The sequence below is a fragment of the Anguilla anguilla genome, chromosome 3, assembly GCF_013347855.1.
Source record: "Anguilla anguilla isolate fAngAng1 chromosome 3, fAngAng1.pri, whole genome shotgun sequence".
Lineage (NCBI taxonomy): Eukaryota > Metazoa > Chordata > Actinopteri > Anguilliformes > Anguillidae > Anguilla > Anguilla anguilla.
This window is the reverse complement of record NC_049203.1, coordinates 71,637,234-71,654,207: the sequence shown is the minus strand read 5'-3', so window position 1 is coordinate 71,654,207 and position 16,974 is coordinate 71,637,234. Positions and strand designations below refer to the sequence as shown.

The window sequence follows — 16,974 nt, the reverse complement described above, 5'->3', positions numbered from 1 at the left end:
CACAGCAATATTCCAGGTCAAGTCAATCACCTTGCCCCAACAGAATGCATCAAAGCATTGAGTATAAGGTATCCACAATTTAAAATGAAATATAAATAAACCAAAAAAAAAAATTGCTAATAATTCACTTTCATAGAAAATACATGAACTAATTAACATGAGGAAAAATACATACAGGTAAGTATACTGTACATGTAATCTATGGGAAATGTTGTGACTATAACTGTGTATCCAAGTGAATTACATTAATTCCTCAAATTGAAGTTGAAGGTGGAACCTGGTGTGGGGGCTGCTGGGTAAGTAAGCCTGCCTAACTGCCTCTTAGGTAATGTTAGGTCCAGAGCCATGCAGAGACCTTCTGAAGAACAGATGCTCAATGTGAGAAAAGGGCCCACAAACCAAGGAAAACTGTTCTATGACACAGTTATTGTACAGAATATATTTTACCAATGAATTAAAATAAATGACAGCAACAATGATAATACAAATATGAATATTTTATGAATGGGGCACATTGGACACGGGGCAAAGGGGGCAGGTGCTTGGGAACCCATTATCACAGTTGATTTGCATGCTGCTTTGTAGCAGCAGTGATGCCCTAGATCTGGGGGAAAAATCGTGTACATGGTAGCATGGAGGTTCTCACAAGCAGAACTGCCTGTTGGGCCTGGGCAGTGATTTAGTGCTGGTGCTTCCTTCAGGCCTGTGTGGCATGTGATATCTGAAGTACTTCCAGAATCGGCAGTTAGGGGGTGCTGTGGGGTCTCCATTGCCGGGTATATACCTCAGGGCTCCTTGTTTCTGCTTCAGGTAGCGGATGGACTCTGGGTAGTGGGAATAATCCACACACTTCCCAATCTCTACCAGGATCACCCGCAGCCTGTCTTCCACCAGGGCATCGTAGAGGCCGATCTGCTGCTCCAAATCAGGCTGGTCTCCATGCCTATCCCTCCCTGGGCCCAACTTTAGACCCAACAACACAGAACCCTCAACATCCAGGTCTCCATGACTGTGGGCTGAAACCACAATGATCAGCCTCCGACTCATCCCAATGGCTTCAGAAATTACATCTGGAGCAGCTGCGAAGGACCATGCAAATGAGTGAGAATTTGACTGAAAGATGAATTCATTAAAGACAAATAAGTTAAACCTGGCAGAGTGTTACATAGCAATACTGGCCAGATACTTTTTGTGATTGAAGACACTATAGGGCCTTTGTGGTAATTAAACATGCAAATACCCATTCAATCCCATTCATTTTAGACAATTTCTCAGAATTTGCATTTGATGACATTTGGGTTCCTGCTCAGCAGTATATTACTGTAATAAGCAGAGGCAGTGGTGCTCCTCCCTGGACACAGGTATGCATACCTTCCCCAGGCAGGTCATCTCGGCCACGGATGAACAGGTTATAGCCGTGGCGATGCTCCAGTACCTCTGGCAGAACCTGCAGGCAGAAGTTCTCCAGCTGGAAGGAGCACAGCGCTTCATTGTGGACACAGCTGACATATGCATCATACAGCTTCCCATCCTCAACTGCACACACAGCCAGGGAGAGAGACAGGAAGGAGGAGAGAGAGAGAGGGAGTGGGGAAAAAAGAGGAGAGAGAGAGGGAGTGGGGACAAAAGAGGAGAGAGAGAGGGAGTGGGGACAAAGGAGGAGAGAGAGAGGGAGTGGGGTGCCTATGTAAATTAAGGCCTTTATACTTTTTATAAGTGTTTTTAACCAACTCTTTTGTTTCCTTCTATGATGGAGGACCAGTTGTTATCACCATGGTCATGTGGTCTACCCTGTGTTCTTTGAGGGTTCAATGGCAGGGTTTTGGCAGAGCCCTTACTCGTCTTGAAGGGGCGGAGCCTCCAATATGTCAGCGTGATGTCAACCTTGAAGTGATGGTAAATTATTACCATGATGACAATCACAGGAACAGCTGCACAGACAAATATGTGGAGGTTTCTGTCATCCACTGGAGGAAGAGGAGGTGGAGAGGAGGAGCAAAAAGACATGGAAAGGAAGAGGGAGACGAGCAAGCAGTGGAAAAGCAGGAAAATGAGGGAGGAAAGAGGGAGAAGTAAGGAGGTAGGAAAGGGGGAGGGGAGTTAGGGTTATGATTGGGTAAATAAACTCATGCAGTAGAGTACAGTTAGCTAAAATAACATAAGACAGAGACTTCATCTTCACCCCAGAATTAACTGTCCTGAACCTAAATTTACATACATTCACCTGCTTGAATCGAACAGCAACTGTTTTCATTAAAACTGAGTTGCTAGTAATAAAAGTACATAAAAGCAGATCTGACATATCAGGTTCAATCTGTGAATAACTTACTTTAAATGGGAAACTACATATTCAAATCCTGTACAAACTATGTTCATTTCATCACCTCCACTTCCAGTGGCAATCACTATTTAAATGTGTATTTTTTTACTTCTCTGATCTGATATTTTGTAAATAGTATTCATTTTTTTAAAAACAAAAACTGAACTTTTCAAAATGATACACAGCCAATCATATGACACAAGAACTCAGTTCTGAACATTGCTGAAAATGTAGGTTAATTGTATAACTGCGTAATCTGCAGGGACTTTCACTGGCGTCTACAGTGTTGAAATATATCAGAATACTTTAACCCTATTGAGCCACCATCTGTAGTTAAAAATTTGAGGCCCTTCATCACACCTGGAGCCAGGTGAGCCACGCCCATGTCCTGGCCCAGGCTGTTGCAGACGATGCATTGGAAAGGCACATGGAAGAGCTCTGGCCGCACCTCTTCAATAACCAGCCTGGAGAGCTTGTATATTCCCTCAGAACTGCAGAGCAAACACAATACAAACACAGTCTCTTACAGCATTGTAGAACACACACATGACTATGCAGAGACCATATGCACACATACAAATACTCCCTAGGGCTGGGTGCTGTCTAGAACAATAATATGATACTTTCATGAGAAAACTTGTGATATGTGATACTGCCCTCTGGAACAATGCATTTGTTTCTGCTAGAATACAGTAGAATCTCTACTATCTGACATCCTCGAGGAATCAGAAAAAAGTAAAACATTCCAGATAGAACTGGAATAATAACATACATTTTGTGAGTTTCTGAGTCTACATGAATCTACACAAAATTAAGGCACCAAAGTGTAGAATTGGAGTTGAGTTAGTGGTGTATTTGTTTACTAAGCTCTGGTCAGCATGGGGCAATTTAATTTGCACACCTGGGTGTATTTTAAATTATTATTTTTTTTTTTTAATTATATTTTTACAAATGATTAATTATTTCCTCACTCCACCTATGAGCCTGTGACTGGTCTGCAGTGGGCTGATTATGTAGATCACTTTGGTTGGGGAAAAAATGGAAAAAAACAAAACAAAATGAACACAACAAAAAAAAGACCTTCAGCTCAAATTCCAGGAAGTAGAATATTCAGGAAAATAAAATGATTCACAGTAGAAGTTCTACTGAATTAAAAATGTTCTATAGCCTTACAATAAATTCCTTGTCACAAATATTTGCAAATTCAATTTTAATGAAAAAAAAACGACATGTTTTTCAAGAACAAAAACATTAAAACATTGTAATTAGCTATTCGGCCCTATTCTGTTCTTAGCTGTTAAATTACTTCTGCACCCTAATTTGGTTTAGTTATTTGCATCTTGCGTTAGCTTGTTTATTATTTTATTTCTTTATTTTCACATTTTAAATTAATATGGAACAGCCTTTATTAACGCTAGAAGGCTATTATATAGCATTTATTTTCACATTTCTATTTTCAGTGTTTCAGTGTTAACGCTAACCCTAAATGCATGCGTGAGCACTACAACAATGTCCGCGTAATTCATGTTTTCTAAATTTTATTTTTATGTTGTTATATTTTTATTAGTGGACCCATGATACGATATAATATTTAGCTTATAGCTTATTACAGCAGGTTATTGCAGGTAATTTTGGTTCTCCATTGTGTATTCCCCTATGTGGGACTATGCTCTTTCAAGGTGCAGCACCCGCAGATTTAAGCAAACTTAGTGAAGAAGACTTTATCTGTAAATCACAATGTCGAGTTCCCATCATGATAGACATCAATCCTCATCAATATCTGACACCTTCACCATATTGCCCAGCCCTAACTCACATATCAAGAGCACACACACACCATACAAATTCTGTCTCTAAAAGCACTGTAGAACACACACACACACACACACATGCATCAAGAGCGTAGACACACCATACAATCACTGTCTGTGAAAGCACTGTAGAACACACACACATCAAGAGCATACGCACACCATACAAACGCTGTCTCTCAAAGCACTGTAGAACACACACACATCAAGAGCATACACACACCATACAAATGCTGTCTCTCATGTAACATACCATATCACATCATGCAAACATTCATTTCTGCAGCTTCGCCTAAACTCTCCCTTAGCGGACCACTGCAGGACTGTTCTGCAGTGGTCCGCTACCCTCAGCATCACCTTGTTTTTATCCTGTTTGATTTATTCAGAATGCATGTTTGTCTCTGCCAGAGAAGATGCCTTGCAGAAGGAAATGCTGACAGTGTGGACGGGGAGCTTCTGGGACTCTGTTCTATGCAGAAGGGATCCAGCGTAAGTCTCCCCATATGCACTGCCTTGCACCTTGAACCAATTAAGAAAGAGGGCATTCTGCCTCAGGGTTAGGGTTAGCTGCCTGTCAGCTTCACAGAGGGGCATTGACTCACTCTTCATCTACTTTCTTCATGGGGTGACTGTAAATTTCAATGAGGGTGTGGTTGACCAACCAGTAGACATTGGTCTCATCAAATATTTCCTTGTTCATGCCCACAAACACTTTGCAGTCCAGCTCTGCTTTCACACCTGTGAGAAAATCACACAAGGAAACAGACACGGTCAACCCCCTTAGTAAATGGTAAATGGTAAATGGACTGCATTTATATAGCGCTTTTATCCAAAGCGCTTTACAATTGATGCCTTGGTTCCCAAGGGGTTGAAAACCACAAAAAACCTCCGGTAAGCAAGAGGGTGGCCTAATGGTCTAACCAGCTAGTTATCTAGCTGAGTACTTAACAGGGGAAAAATCTCAAAAATTATCCCCCGTCCCCTAACAATGAAGATTTTCACGCGTGGCAGACACAAGCGATCGAGCAAGAGCAGCAACTGCCAAAGCAAGCCAGTAGCAACAGCCTTGCTAGTAAAACTGCACAGAAATAATATAAACTCCGCTGCAAACTTGTTTTGTTTGTTTCTTTTTTGTATGCATAGGCCTACAGTAATATACCAGAATCAGCATATTATAAACATACAATAGTATTCATAAATATTACCAGGACGGGAGATTGTAGGAAGGATGCAGCTTAGCTAGGTTAATTTCTTACTTTTCAGTAATACATATTTAACAGTGGATAATTATTTTGTAAGATGTAATGATCAACTTATTAATCATATTACTTGCAGCCACATTTCTCTCAAGGCTAATAAAGAAAGAAAGAAAAGATGATACTTTAACACCAAGTGTCTTATCTTAAAAACAATGAAACCATATAACATTCTTATCATCAAGTGTCTCTTTGTAACCTTACAAAAAAAAAAACAAATAGGCTATATATAGGCTATATATACAAAAGTACACCACAAGAGGAAGCCAGCTGCCTATTAATAGGCTACTTCAAAACAATACAGGATGAAATACCAAAGAAAAAAATGTAAGCTGAAAACTTCCTAGCTGAATATTATGAAGTTGGAATGGCATGTAGGAGGAGTAGCATGCAGAAATCTAAGTGAAAAGAAAACAAGAATAAGAAGAAGAGTAAGAAGAGTAAGTCTGCAAGAGAACAGTTAGTTCCATACCAGGAATAAGGTCATGGGGGACATTTCTGAATCAATATGTTTGGGGTCAATGGTATCTGGCAGATTAAAGAAAATTTAAAGAAATTATGAGGGGAAAGGTCTTGATTTGTGCAAGAGTTCATTGAAAATGGGGGATTTTGAGGAATATTTTTTAAATATTCCAGAGATCTACTTATTCATGAAACTATGCAAGTCTGCTGCTACTGCTCACCTGGTTTAACTCTGATGGTTTCATTCTGGGGGCGAATCACCTTGGGTTCCAGCAAAGGTGGGTCTGCCAGAAATGGTGGGGTGGAATGGGGGGTGGAAATGGTGAGAACAGCAATAGCACATTATATCAGCATGCAACAATGCACAAATTAGGTGTGACAATAAAAAAAAAATTAAAAAATTAAAAAAACAGAAAATCATGTTAAGACAAAAGAACAAAAGAAATAAAGTACATCAGCTCATTTTAAAATGTGACTTCTTATGCTGGGATATGTATGTAAGTGTTTAGGGTAGGTTATGGATAATGGAGTACTATAACAGGGACCCTATAGCAGGACAGTCTCCAACAGAGAACCAGAATTAATAAACCCTTAGGTCTCAGAGAACCAGAATTAATAAACCCTTACAATCTCAGAGAACCAGAGTTAATAAATCCTTAGGTCTCAGAGAACCAGAATTAATAAACCCTTACAGTCTCAGAGAACCAGAGTTAATAAACCCTTAGGTCTCAGAGAACCAGAATTAATAAACCCTTCGGTCTCAGAGAACCAGAATTAATAAACCCTTAAGTCTCAGAGAACCAGAATGAATAAACCCTTACAGTCTCAGAGAACCAGAATTAATAAACCCTTATAGTCTCAGAGAACCAGAGTTAATAAACCCTTACAGTCTCAGAGAAACAGAGTTAATAAACCCTTACAGTCTCAGAGAACCAGAGTTAATAAACCCTTTCAGTCTCAGAGAACCAGAATTAATAAACCCTTATAGTCTCAGAGAAACAGAGTTAATAAACCCTTATAGTCTCAGAGAAACAGAATTAATAAACACTAAATCACTTCCCATTTGACCATCATCAGGAGATGGTTGTTCTGGTCACACTAGCTGGGATGGTGTTGAATGCTAAATATACTGTTTATAAAATGGGTATAAATATAATAACTGTAATATTTGAGTTGCATTACCATCCTTAAGCCTCAGCTGTATCGTCCAAGAAGTACTGAACTTCTTCCCCTCAAAGGTGAAATTTATTAAACAGGTATAATTTCCTTCATCCTTGTCACTCACGTGGGTGATTCTGATATTCTTTTCATGGAAATTCATAGGGTTGCAATCCTGTAAGATTAAATTAATAAATTAATTATTAAATAACTGGGTAATATTTACCTCATAAAGGCAGAACACCCAGTGTGACAGAATCTCCTGATGAGTTTAGTTTGCATCGTGCTCAACTCAGAATTAGCTTCCACACCATGACACCCTGCTCTGAGCAGCATTTCAAACATCAAGAATAACATTTAGAACCTTTTCTCGCGTCCCCTCAAAAACAGCTCCTTTGCAATCATTGTAAATAGTAAAACACAAAGAAAACTGAATTAATGAGCCGAGACATATTATATTATATTATTATACTACATTCATTTAGCAGGTACTCTTAGCCAGATCTTACAAAACAAAAGTACAGTGTGTGTAAGCAGAAGGTATATGAGAGCAGTAGTGACAAAAGAACATGAATGTACACTCTTAGAGCTCAGTAACATTTCCAAAAAATATTCGAATAAATATCATTGGTAGCATGACCAATAAGGATTTATTTATCTTTTACTTAAAGGGGTATTCCACCAGAAGATATTGTCATTAACAACCTCAGTACCCAATTACCCTCAGTACCCTTTAACAGATCAAAGCGTAACAAAGTCTCTCTTAGTCACTGGCAAAAGCAATCTCTGCAGAGAAATATCACCAATGAATATTATCGTACTAGGGTGTATCTGAGGGTATTTAACGTTAGGGTGTATATGAGGGTATTTAGCATTAGGGTGTATCTGAGGGTGTTCAGCGTTAGGGTGTATCTGAGGGTATTTAGCGTTAGAGTGTATCTGAGGGTGTTCAGCATTAGGGTGTATCTGAGGGTGTTCAGCGTTAGGGTGTATCTGAGGGTATTTAGCGTTAGAGTGTATCTGAGGGTGTTCAGCATTAGGGTGTATCTGAGGGTGTTTAGCGTTAGGGTGTATCTGAGGGTGTTTAGCGTTAGGGTGTATCTGAGGGTATTTAGTGTTAGGGTGTATCTGAGGGTGTTTAGCGTTAGGGTGTATCTGAGGGTGTATCTGAGGTTATTTAGCGTTAGGGTGTATCTGAGGGTGTTCAGCATTAGGGTGTATCTGAGGGTGTTCAGCGTTAGGGTGTATCTGAGGGTGTTCAGCGTTAGGGTGTATGTGAGGGTATTTAGCGTTAGGGTGTATTTGAGGGTATTTAGCGTTAGGGTGTATCTGAGGGTATTTAGCGTTAGGGTGTATATGAGGGTATTTAGCGTTAGGGTGTATCTGAGGGTGTTCAGCATTAGGGTGTATCTGAGGGTATTTAGCGTTAGGGTGTATCTGAAGGTATTTAGAGTGTATCTGAGGGTATTTAGCATTAGGGTGTATATGAGGGTATTTAGCATTAGGGTGTATCTGAGGGTATTTAATGTTAGGGTGTATGTGAGGGTATTTAGTGTTAGGGTGTATCTGAGGGTATTTAGCGTTAGGGTGTATCTGAGGGTATTTAGCATTAGGGTGTATCTGAGGGTGTTCAGCGTTAGGGTGTATCTGAGGGTATTTAGCATTAGGGTGTATATGAGGGTATTTAGCGTTAGGGTGTATCTGAAGGTATTTAGAGTGTATCTGAGGGTATTTAGCATTAGGGTGTATATGAGGGTATTTAGCATTAGGGTGTATCTGAGGGTGTTCAGCGTTAGGGTGTATATGAGGGTATTTAGCGTTAGGGTGTATCTGAAGGTATTTAGAGTGTATCTGAGGGTATTTAGCATTAGGGTGTATATGAGGGTATTTAGCATTAGGGTTTATCTGAGGCTATTTAGCGTTAGGATGTATCTGAGGGTGTTTAGCATTAGGGTGTATCTGAGGGTATTTAATGTTAGGGTGTATGTGAGGGTATTTAGCGTTAGGATGTATCTGAGGGTATTTAGCATTAGAGTGTATCTGAGGGTATTTAATGTTAGGGTGTATGTGAGGGTATTTAGTGTTAGGGTGTATCTGAGGGTATTTAGCGTTAGGGTGTATCTGAAGGTATTTAGCGTTAGGGTGTATCTGAGGGTGTTTAGCATTAGGGTGTATCTGAGGGTGTATCTGAAGGTATTTAGCGTTAGGGTGTATCTGAGGGTATTTAGCATTAGAGTGTATCTGAGGGTATTTAGTGTTAGAGTGTATCTGAGGGTATTTAATGTTAGGGTGTATGTGAGGGTATTTAGCGTTAGGGTGTATCTGAAGGTATTTAGCGTTAGGGTGTATCTGAGGGTGTTTAGCATTAGGGTGTATCTGAGGGTGTTTAGCGTTAGGGTGTATCTGAAGGTATTTAGCGTTAGGGTGTATCTGAGGGTGTTTAGCGTTAGGGTGTATCTGAGGGTATTTAGCGTTAGGATGTATCTGAGGGTGTTTAGCATTAGGGTGTATCTGAGGGTGTTAGCGTTAGGGTGTATCTGAAGGTATTTAGCGTTAGGGTGTATCTGAGGGTGTTTAGCGTTAGGGTGTATCTGAGGGTATTTAGCGTTAGGATGTATCTGAGGGTGTTCAGCATTAGGGTGTATCTGAGGGTGTTAGGGTTAGGGTGTATCTGAGGGTGTTTAGCATTAGGGTGTATCTGAGGGTGTATCTGAAGGTATTTAGCGTTAGGGTGTATCTGAGGGTATTTAGCATTAGAGTGTATCTGAGGGTATTTAGTGTTAGAGTGTATCTGAGGGTATTTAATGTTAGGGTGTATGTGAGGGTATTTAGCGTTAGGGTGTATCTGAAGGTATTTAGCGTTAGGGTGTATCTGAGGGTGTTTAGCATTAGGGTGTATCTGAGGGTGTTTAGCGTTAGGGTGTATCTGAAGGTATTTAGCGTTAGGGTGTATCTGAGGGTGTTTAGCGTTAGGGTGTATCTGAGGGTATTTAGCGTTAGGATGTATCTGAGGGTGTTTAGCATTAGGGTGTATCTGAGGGTGTTTAGCGTTAGGGTGTATCTGAAGGTATTTAGCGTTAGGGTGTATCTGAGGGTGTTTAGCGTTAGGGTGTATCTGAGGGTATTTAGCGTTAGGATGTATCTGAGGGTGTATCTGAGGGTGTTCAGCGTTAGGGTGTATCTGAGGGTGTTTAGCGTTAGGGTGTATCTGAGGGTGTTTAGCGTTAGGGTGTATCTGAGGGTGTTTAGCGTTAGGGTGTATCTGAAGGTATTTAGCGTTAGGGTGTATCTGAGGGTGTTTAGCATTAGGGTGTATATGAGGGTATTTAGCGTTAGGGTGTATCTGAGGGTGTTTAGCGTTAGGGTGTATCTGAAGGTATTTAGCGTTAGGGTGTATCTGAGGGTGTTTAGCGTTAGGGTGTATATGAGGGTATTTAGCGTTAGGGTGTATCTGAGGGTGTTTAGCGTTAGGGTGTATCTGAGGGTATTTAATGTTTGGGTGTATCTGAGGGTGTTTAGCGTTAAGGTGTATGTGAGGGTATTTAGCGTTAGGGTGTATTTGAGGGTATTTAGCATTAGGGTGTATCTGAGGGTATTTAGCGTTAGGGTTAGGGTTACATTCCCAATCAGCAGTCAGCCTGTTTTCACTCATCTTCATCTCCTGGTGGCAAAAATAAATACCTTCCTTTGCTGACGTTGCAATTTGTGCATGAAAGTGAACTGAACTGATTTTCTGGCTTCCAGGCTAAGGAGTGACACCCAGGCCCTCCGTTTGTATTCAACAGAAGTGGAAATCTGTGACTGGTGTTGTCTGTGATTCAGTACTACAGGAAATGTATAGGTCTGCGTAAGTGCTAGTAAGGAAATGTATCGATCTGTATAAGAGCTAAGATCATAGGAAGTTAAGTCCTGTAGATTTGCACAGGTTACCTTCAGCCAGCTGATTTCTGTGCTCTTATCTAAAGTGAAGATCTCCTGCAGCCCACAGTGTAGGCTGTCAGTGGTGCCCTTCTGGACTGGGATAATGTCACTGTGTTCTGGACAAGCCCCTCCCACCACAGAGAGGAACACTGTCTTCTCCACAGTCCATGCCCCTGTGACATCACTGCTAAAAGCAGAGGTCACAATGTAACCATTTACATATCAGTGGAATTACAGCACTTCTTCATTTAGCTAACTGATTTAAGATTCTTTCTGTTTTTTATAGTTAAACAGGCAGGACAATTATAGCATTCTTTGCATCCCTTATTAAATTCAATTCAAGTTTTTATTATACTTAATAAAGCTTATTACTAAGTTGTGATGCAAATGTTTAACATAGTATTGTTTTCAATCTTAATGAATTTATACCCCTTGTGCTTCGTCAGTCATTCCAACAAACCCCTACAGCCTGGTGCAGATACCTCACAAGCAGAGAGCAGTGTTTCCCAGGTAAAGTCCCCTTATATTAAAGGGTCATAAAGGTCAAAAGATTATGAAATCACTCAGAGAGCACAGGTTTCAACAGAGAGCCTTCCCTCTATTTACAGGTGTATGATCAGCGGTTTAAAGAGTTTTAAATGTTAGAATCTGTTTTTAAATGTACCTGTCTAAGCAGTTGTAGCATCTCCTTTATCCTGCATTTTCCCACAGTATTGAAATGCCCAGTCCTAAAGTGCTCCTAACCCTAACCCTAACCCTAAACCGTCTCCACAGCAATGCAGCAAACAGACATGCATTCTCTCAGTGTGACGGTGCAGCAGGCAGACATGCATTCTCTCAGTGTGTCGCTGCAGCAGGCAGGCATGCATTCCTCAGTGTGACGCTGCAGCAGACAGACATGCATTCTCTCAGTGTGACGCTGCAGCAGACAGACATGCATTCTCTCAGTATGATGCTGCAGCAGGCAGACATGCATTCTCTCTGTATGATGCTGCAGCAGATGGACATGCATTCTCTCAGATTGATGCTGCAGCAGACAGACATGCATTCTCTCAGTGTGACGCTGCAGCAGGCGGACATGCATTCTCTCAGTGTGACGCTGCAGCAGACAGACATGCATTCTCTCAGTGTGACACTGCAGCTTACACAGACTGAGCTGGAGGAAGACACTTCATGCAGCTTTAAGAGTATTGCTCAGGCAGACCGTAGGTACCTCATTGACTAGTGGGTGTCACTAGAGAGCAAAGACACACAGAAAATGGCCAACTGAACCCTCCCTGACCCTGGGCAACACTACCAGCGATTATGCATTTCTGTCCAGGGCTACCAGCCACAGTTGGCACAAGCATAGTCAGGATTCAATCCCAGACCATGGGGCCCAACCAAGGCAGAGAACAGGATCAGTCACTCTGCATCCCCTCCATCTGCTCTCCTTTTAAAGATTAATAACATTAACCAAAGACAAATAAACATTACAGCTGCTTTTACAGGTGTAGTGTCTGCAGTCATATCACTTTCAAATGTTAATGTCATAAAAAGGTATATCTACTTTCACACAGGTATCTTCAGCCATCTTTGAATTTGTACAGGTTGATGCCAAATTACTGAGCTGAGACTCTTATGTACCTTGTTTTCCATGTGTAGTATCCTTCGTCTGAGAGATGAACAGGTAAGAAGAACAGGGAGCCATTGATGATTCTGACTCGTGATGATGTCCTATCCAGATTTCCATGAGCACCTCTGCCCCAGGTAAAAGTTACATTTCCACCCAGCTTTCCAGGGGCAACACCATGCTTCAGCTGGAAGAACTGCCCAGAAGCTGCGTAATACCTGTCCACAGCCCCCTGCTGGCCTGGAAAGACAGCACACCATGGACATGCGTTCAGGGCATTGCTCAAGACAAAATCATTTTTAACTGCCTGTATTAAATATGTCATGTTTAACTGTTTTAATTGCTTCCTGTTCACCTCAGCTGATGTGTGCGAGACACAAAATGGCTGCCATGCATGACTAGGTGGGACCACACATTGGTCATTGAAATTGAGTTTCCACCAAAATAACAGTAAAATGCTTTTAGATCACAGCATTGAAGGCAACACATAAATGTGCCATTATTCCCCTTACAGAATAATTTCATGTGAAAAGGAATATTTTTGCATGTAAATTAAAATATTCACGTGAAAAGAAACTGATACATGAAATTGACATTTTCACACGATTGGCTTTTTTCATGATTGAATTAAAAAATGCACATGTGAAAAGAAAATAGATCACATCTTCATATTTTCACTAGTCACTGACTTTTTAAAATGTGAACTGAAATTTTCATGTGAAAACAAAACAGTTCGCTTGAAATAACAAAGGTTACCTTTTTCAGCTCTCATCTAATAAGTGGGTTTTTTATAGTTCACATGTGTACTCCACATCTTGGGTGTTCACATGTGGTTTTTGAACATGTGATTTTTTTGTTAGGGTAAGTCTGGACACAGGAGTCCTGTCTCAAATCAAATCAATTCTATTTTATTTGTATCACCCTTTTCACAGAACACTGTCACAAAGACGCTTTACAGGGTGGCAGAACAGAGCAAGAACAGAGCAGGAACCGAGTAAAAAACCAGGCCTGAACCCCCAAATATGTTTTTATGATGTTTTTATTTTTGTTTTTACTGATTTCTTTGTAACCAATCTATTTTTATCATTTCAATTCATTGTATTTGCTTTGATCTTAGTGCTGAATGTAAAGCACTTTGAGCTACATTTTATGTATGAAAGGTGTTAATAATAATAATAATAATAATAATAATAATAATAATAATATAACTAGGAAGCACATGAAAATCAATAAATTCAAATAAATTCTGGATAATGGTTGCAATGGTATTAGTGCAGCAGAATACATTGAGGATTTTTCTTTTTGAAGTAAGTTAGTGCACTCATAGCTTCTGGATCAGACCATGGAGATTCCATCCTTTCATTTTAAAACTGAAGGTTTTGATGTGGTCAGAGGTAGGTACAAGATGAAAACACCTCCTGGAGTTCCCCTGTTTATCCAGAAACCTGCTGCCATTGTTTAAGGTGTCAGCCAATACAACAGCCAGCAGTGTGTGGCACCAGAAAGACAGGAAAGGTCACATTTCCACAATTATCTGATGAATGCTACCATTTACCATGGAGGGGAAAACACCGGCCTACATGTGCAGGAGAATGTGAAGGTCTAAATATATATTGCTGTGGTATATTTGCCCTTTTTTCAATTATTAATGAATTCTTTCACGTCTCTGGGGCAGACACAATTAAATGATATGTACGTTCTAAACACATAAAAGAAAGATCATCAGAAATTACCCTTTTTATGAAAAAAAAAAACCCTTACAGCAATGTTTCAGCTCCACAGGCTACAAGCAATCTTTCTTCTTTTATCCAAGGTATTTTGAATCTGACTGTTTATTGAGTGTTGATTGTTTTTTGTCCCTCTGAATCCAAAAGCAAATTGTCATATTGTGTGGACTGTACACATTGTAATATTTCTATTTTCAAAATCCAGTTTTATCATTTTTATTTGTCAGTCAGAGGACAGTGGCTTCACTGTGACCCACTTGCTGTAGTGCGTTCACATTTATCATAGCCGTTATAACCAGTAGCTGGATTTTGACATTTGCCAATCGCCTTGACCTACTTTTTAAGAATAGAGGAGGAGGGGGAGGGGTAGAAATTGGAGGAGAAAGAACTTAAAGGCATTTTGACATGAGTGTAAATTCTGTGTGATACAATCAATGGAATACTTTTGTACCTTGCTTTGGATAAAAGCATCTGCTAAATAAATGTAATGTAATGAATACTGTTCCTAGATCTAGTGGCATTTATTCTTTCCTTACCGAAATATCTCTAGTTTAAATTAATTTTAATAGGATGTTATTATTATTATTTGTAAATACCATTCTTGACCCATAAAAAGCACCCTCTCTGCCGCTGTGGAAGGGGGAAGAAAGATCTTTTGGGGTACAGGAAGTTGGATAGTTACGCATGGGTAACACTGGCTGGACACCCTTGCTTTGTGCTCACACACAGAGCACAATGCTATAACAGGAAGCCCCTGTCCAGCATAGGGCTTACATCATTCTGTAATAATGTTTCTCATAACTAAACCATTTGCAATTTTTAAAGGAAAAATGAAACAGAAGTTATTTTCCAGGATTTCTGTAGATTAGATTTGATGGAGAAATAATTATAATTTATAGTAACATAATGTTGTGTTAATTCAACACAAGTATTTATATGAGTTCAAAGGGGGTTTGAAATTAGGTTGAGCATATGATTGAACAAAGAATGAAACTGTGATTACCTTTAACAGTATTTCAAAAAATGTATTTAACCTTTATTTAACCAGGAAAAACCCCATTGAGATCAAAATATATTTTGCAAGAGGGACATAACAAAAAACTTTAAGTTACAAAGTTCCACAAGACAGTAGACGAACGAGTTCCAAACATCAAATGAAGAAAGAGACAACAGTGTAACAGTGATTAACAGCAGTGCAGAGGTTAAAAACCGGAGCATATTTCAGTCACAGAGTCACGGATTACATATTTGATGTCAGGAATTAATTCGTAAGTAAGTTTAAGATTTTTTTGAAGATTGTTCCAGATGTAAGATGCAAAATATCTGAAACCCAGCACACCTACAGCACAGGAAATGGTCACATGATATGGCTGAATATTACATTTGGAGCCATAGGAGACCGCACGTGCTGCCCACATAGTGGCCGGGATACGCATTAAGTATAATGCTGTTCTAGGGATACGCATTAAACATGAGCGCCATGTTTCAGATTTTAGCTATATAAATCTGATACGGATAAGCCCCATGTGAAATCCTGCAACCTATAGTCGCATACAGCAGTACAGCAAAGCTTACCGTTGCTCTTCGAGCTAGACGCCAAGACGATCCCGACCAAAAAGGTGCACAGGAACTCTCCCTTCGTCAGATAAAGACACATCACACACAAAGACACGTTAGGTGCTTAAACTAGCAATTCTGATTTTTCACCTGGCGTGCCACAATATCACAGGAGAAAAGGAGCGCATTGTTTTATATGATTATATGATCCGCGGTGCTCGGTTGTTACACTCCTGACCGTCTGTTCAAAACGAATAACCGGGCTTGAGTGGAGAAATCCACAGAGCTCTTTCTCCAGTACGACTGAATCAAAAATTCGCCGTCAGCGTTTCAGAGGAAATAAGTTCACAGCAGCTGTATACACAGCCTTGGAATCGCCTGGTTCTAAAGCACTCTTATTGAGGACTTCAAGGAAGAACAAATCCCACTGTTCGACTGTACCCTGCATTAACAGTGACTTCATAAAATAATTAAAATCTTACCTTTATGTGTATACATGTCCTATCCATATTTCCTCGCGTTTGTCTAGCTAGTCAACAGAGAAGAACTGAAATCTTCCTTTCCGCTTAACGTGTCATTATTCCTCCCACAAACAGAGGAAAGGCGGGTGTGGGGTATGAATCGCTGTTCTAGACGATGTCCTATTTATTCTGCAGCGCTGCTCACGTCCTAATTTTGGTGGCGGAGAGTTCATGACCTGATATTGCATAGCTGTGACCAGGGGCTTTCGGAGTTTCCGGCATACCTGCCTGACGGTTGAGAAATCACCTGTAAAACTTTCCAGAAACCAGGAAGCCTCGCGCGTCAGCACTATTTTGATATGCGGACTACTGTAGCCGTGTCTTCGTGGTTTTCACTAACTGTTAACTTTTTGTCCACAAAAAAAGAAGCGCCCCCATGATAGTCCGGCACATTAAGCAAAAACGCGTTGAAATATACTGCCTTCTCCCATGATATTAATAATAATAATAATTAATAGCTCGAGGACTATAGATAATAATAATAATACTAATACTACTAATAATAATGATAATAATAATAATAATAATAATAATAATAATAATAATATTTCACTGATTTATTGTATTTACAGATTGAGTATATTCACTGCCAAATACCGATGTAACTTTGAATTTGGTGTATTTTTACT

At 40.0% G+C, this 16,974-nt stretch overlaps 1 protein-coding gene across 3 annotated transcripts; it reads right to left on the bottom strand.

Moving 5' to 3' along the window:
* Positions 1-482: 482 nt before the first annotated feature.
* Positions 483-16,755, bottom strand: LOC118224403 (interleukin-1 receptor-like 2). 3 transcript variants are annotated; one of them, XM_035411926.1, is made up of 11 exons: positions 16,307-16,755; positions 15,843-15,903; positions 12,555-12,780; positions 10,938-11,115; positions 7,032-7,182; positions 6,071-6,133; positions 4,734-4,869; positions 2,681-2,811; positions 1,839-1,967; positions 1,372-1,536; positions 483-1,079 (listed from the first exon to the last, which is right to left on the bottom strand). In XM_035411926.1, exons 1-11 carry the CDS (start codon positions 16,331-16,333, stop codon positions 643-645), a joined length of 1,704 nt encoding a protein of 567 aa, XP_035267817.1. In that variant the 5' UTR covers positions 16,334-16,755; the 3' UTR covers positions 483-642. The 3 variants fall into 3 exon arrangements, with proteins under 3 accessions (XP_035267817.1, XP_035267818.1, XP_035267819.1); XM_035411927.1 differs by having other exon boundaries at positions 10,938-11,112; XM_035411928.1 differs by lacking the exon at positions 1,839-1,967 and having other exon boundaries at positions 16,307-16,754.
* Positions 16,756-16,974: the final 219 nt, after the last annotated feature.

What these genes read in the sequence shown, in the direction of transcription:
- LOC118224403 (XM_035411926.1), bottom strand. Translation starts at nt 16,333, where the DNA reads ATGGATAGGACATGTATACACATAAAG. An exon ending in GTCTAGCTCGAAGAGCAACG is followed by an intron (nt 12,781 to 15,842) that starts GTAAGCTTTGCT and finishes CTGTCTTTCCAG; the next exon opens with GCCAGCAGGGGGCTGTGGAC. An exon ending in ATGAAGAAAGTAGATGAAGA is followed by an intron (nt 2,812 to 4,733) that starts GTGAGTCAATGC and finishes TTTGCTCTGCAG; the next exon opens with TTCTGAGGGAATATACAAGC.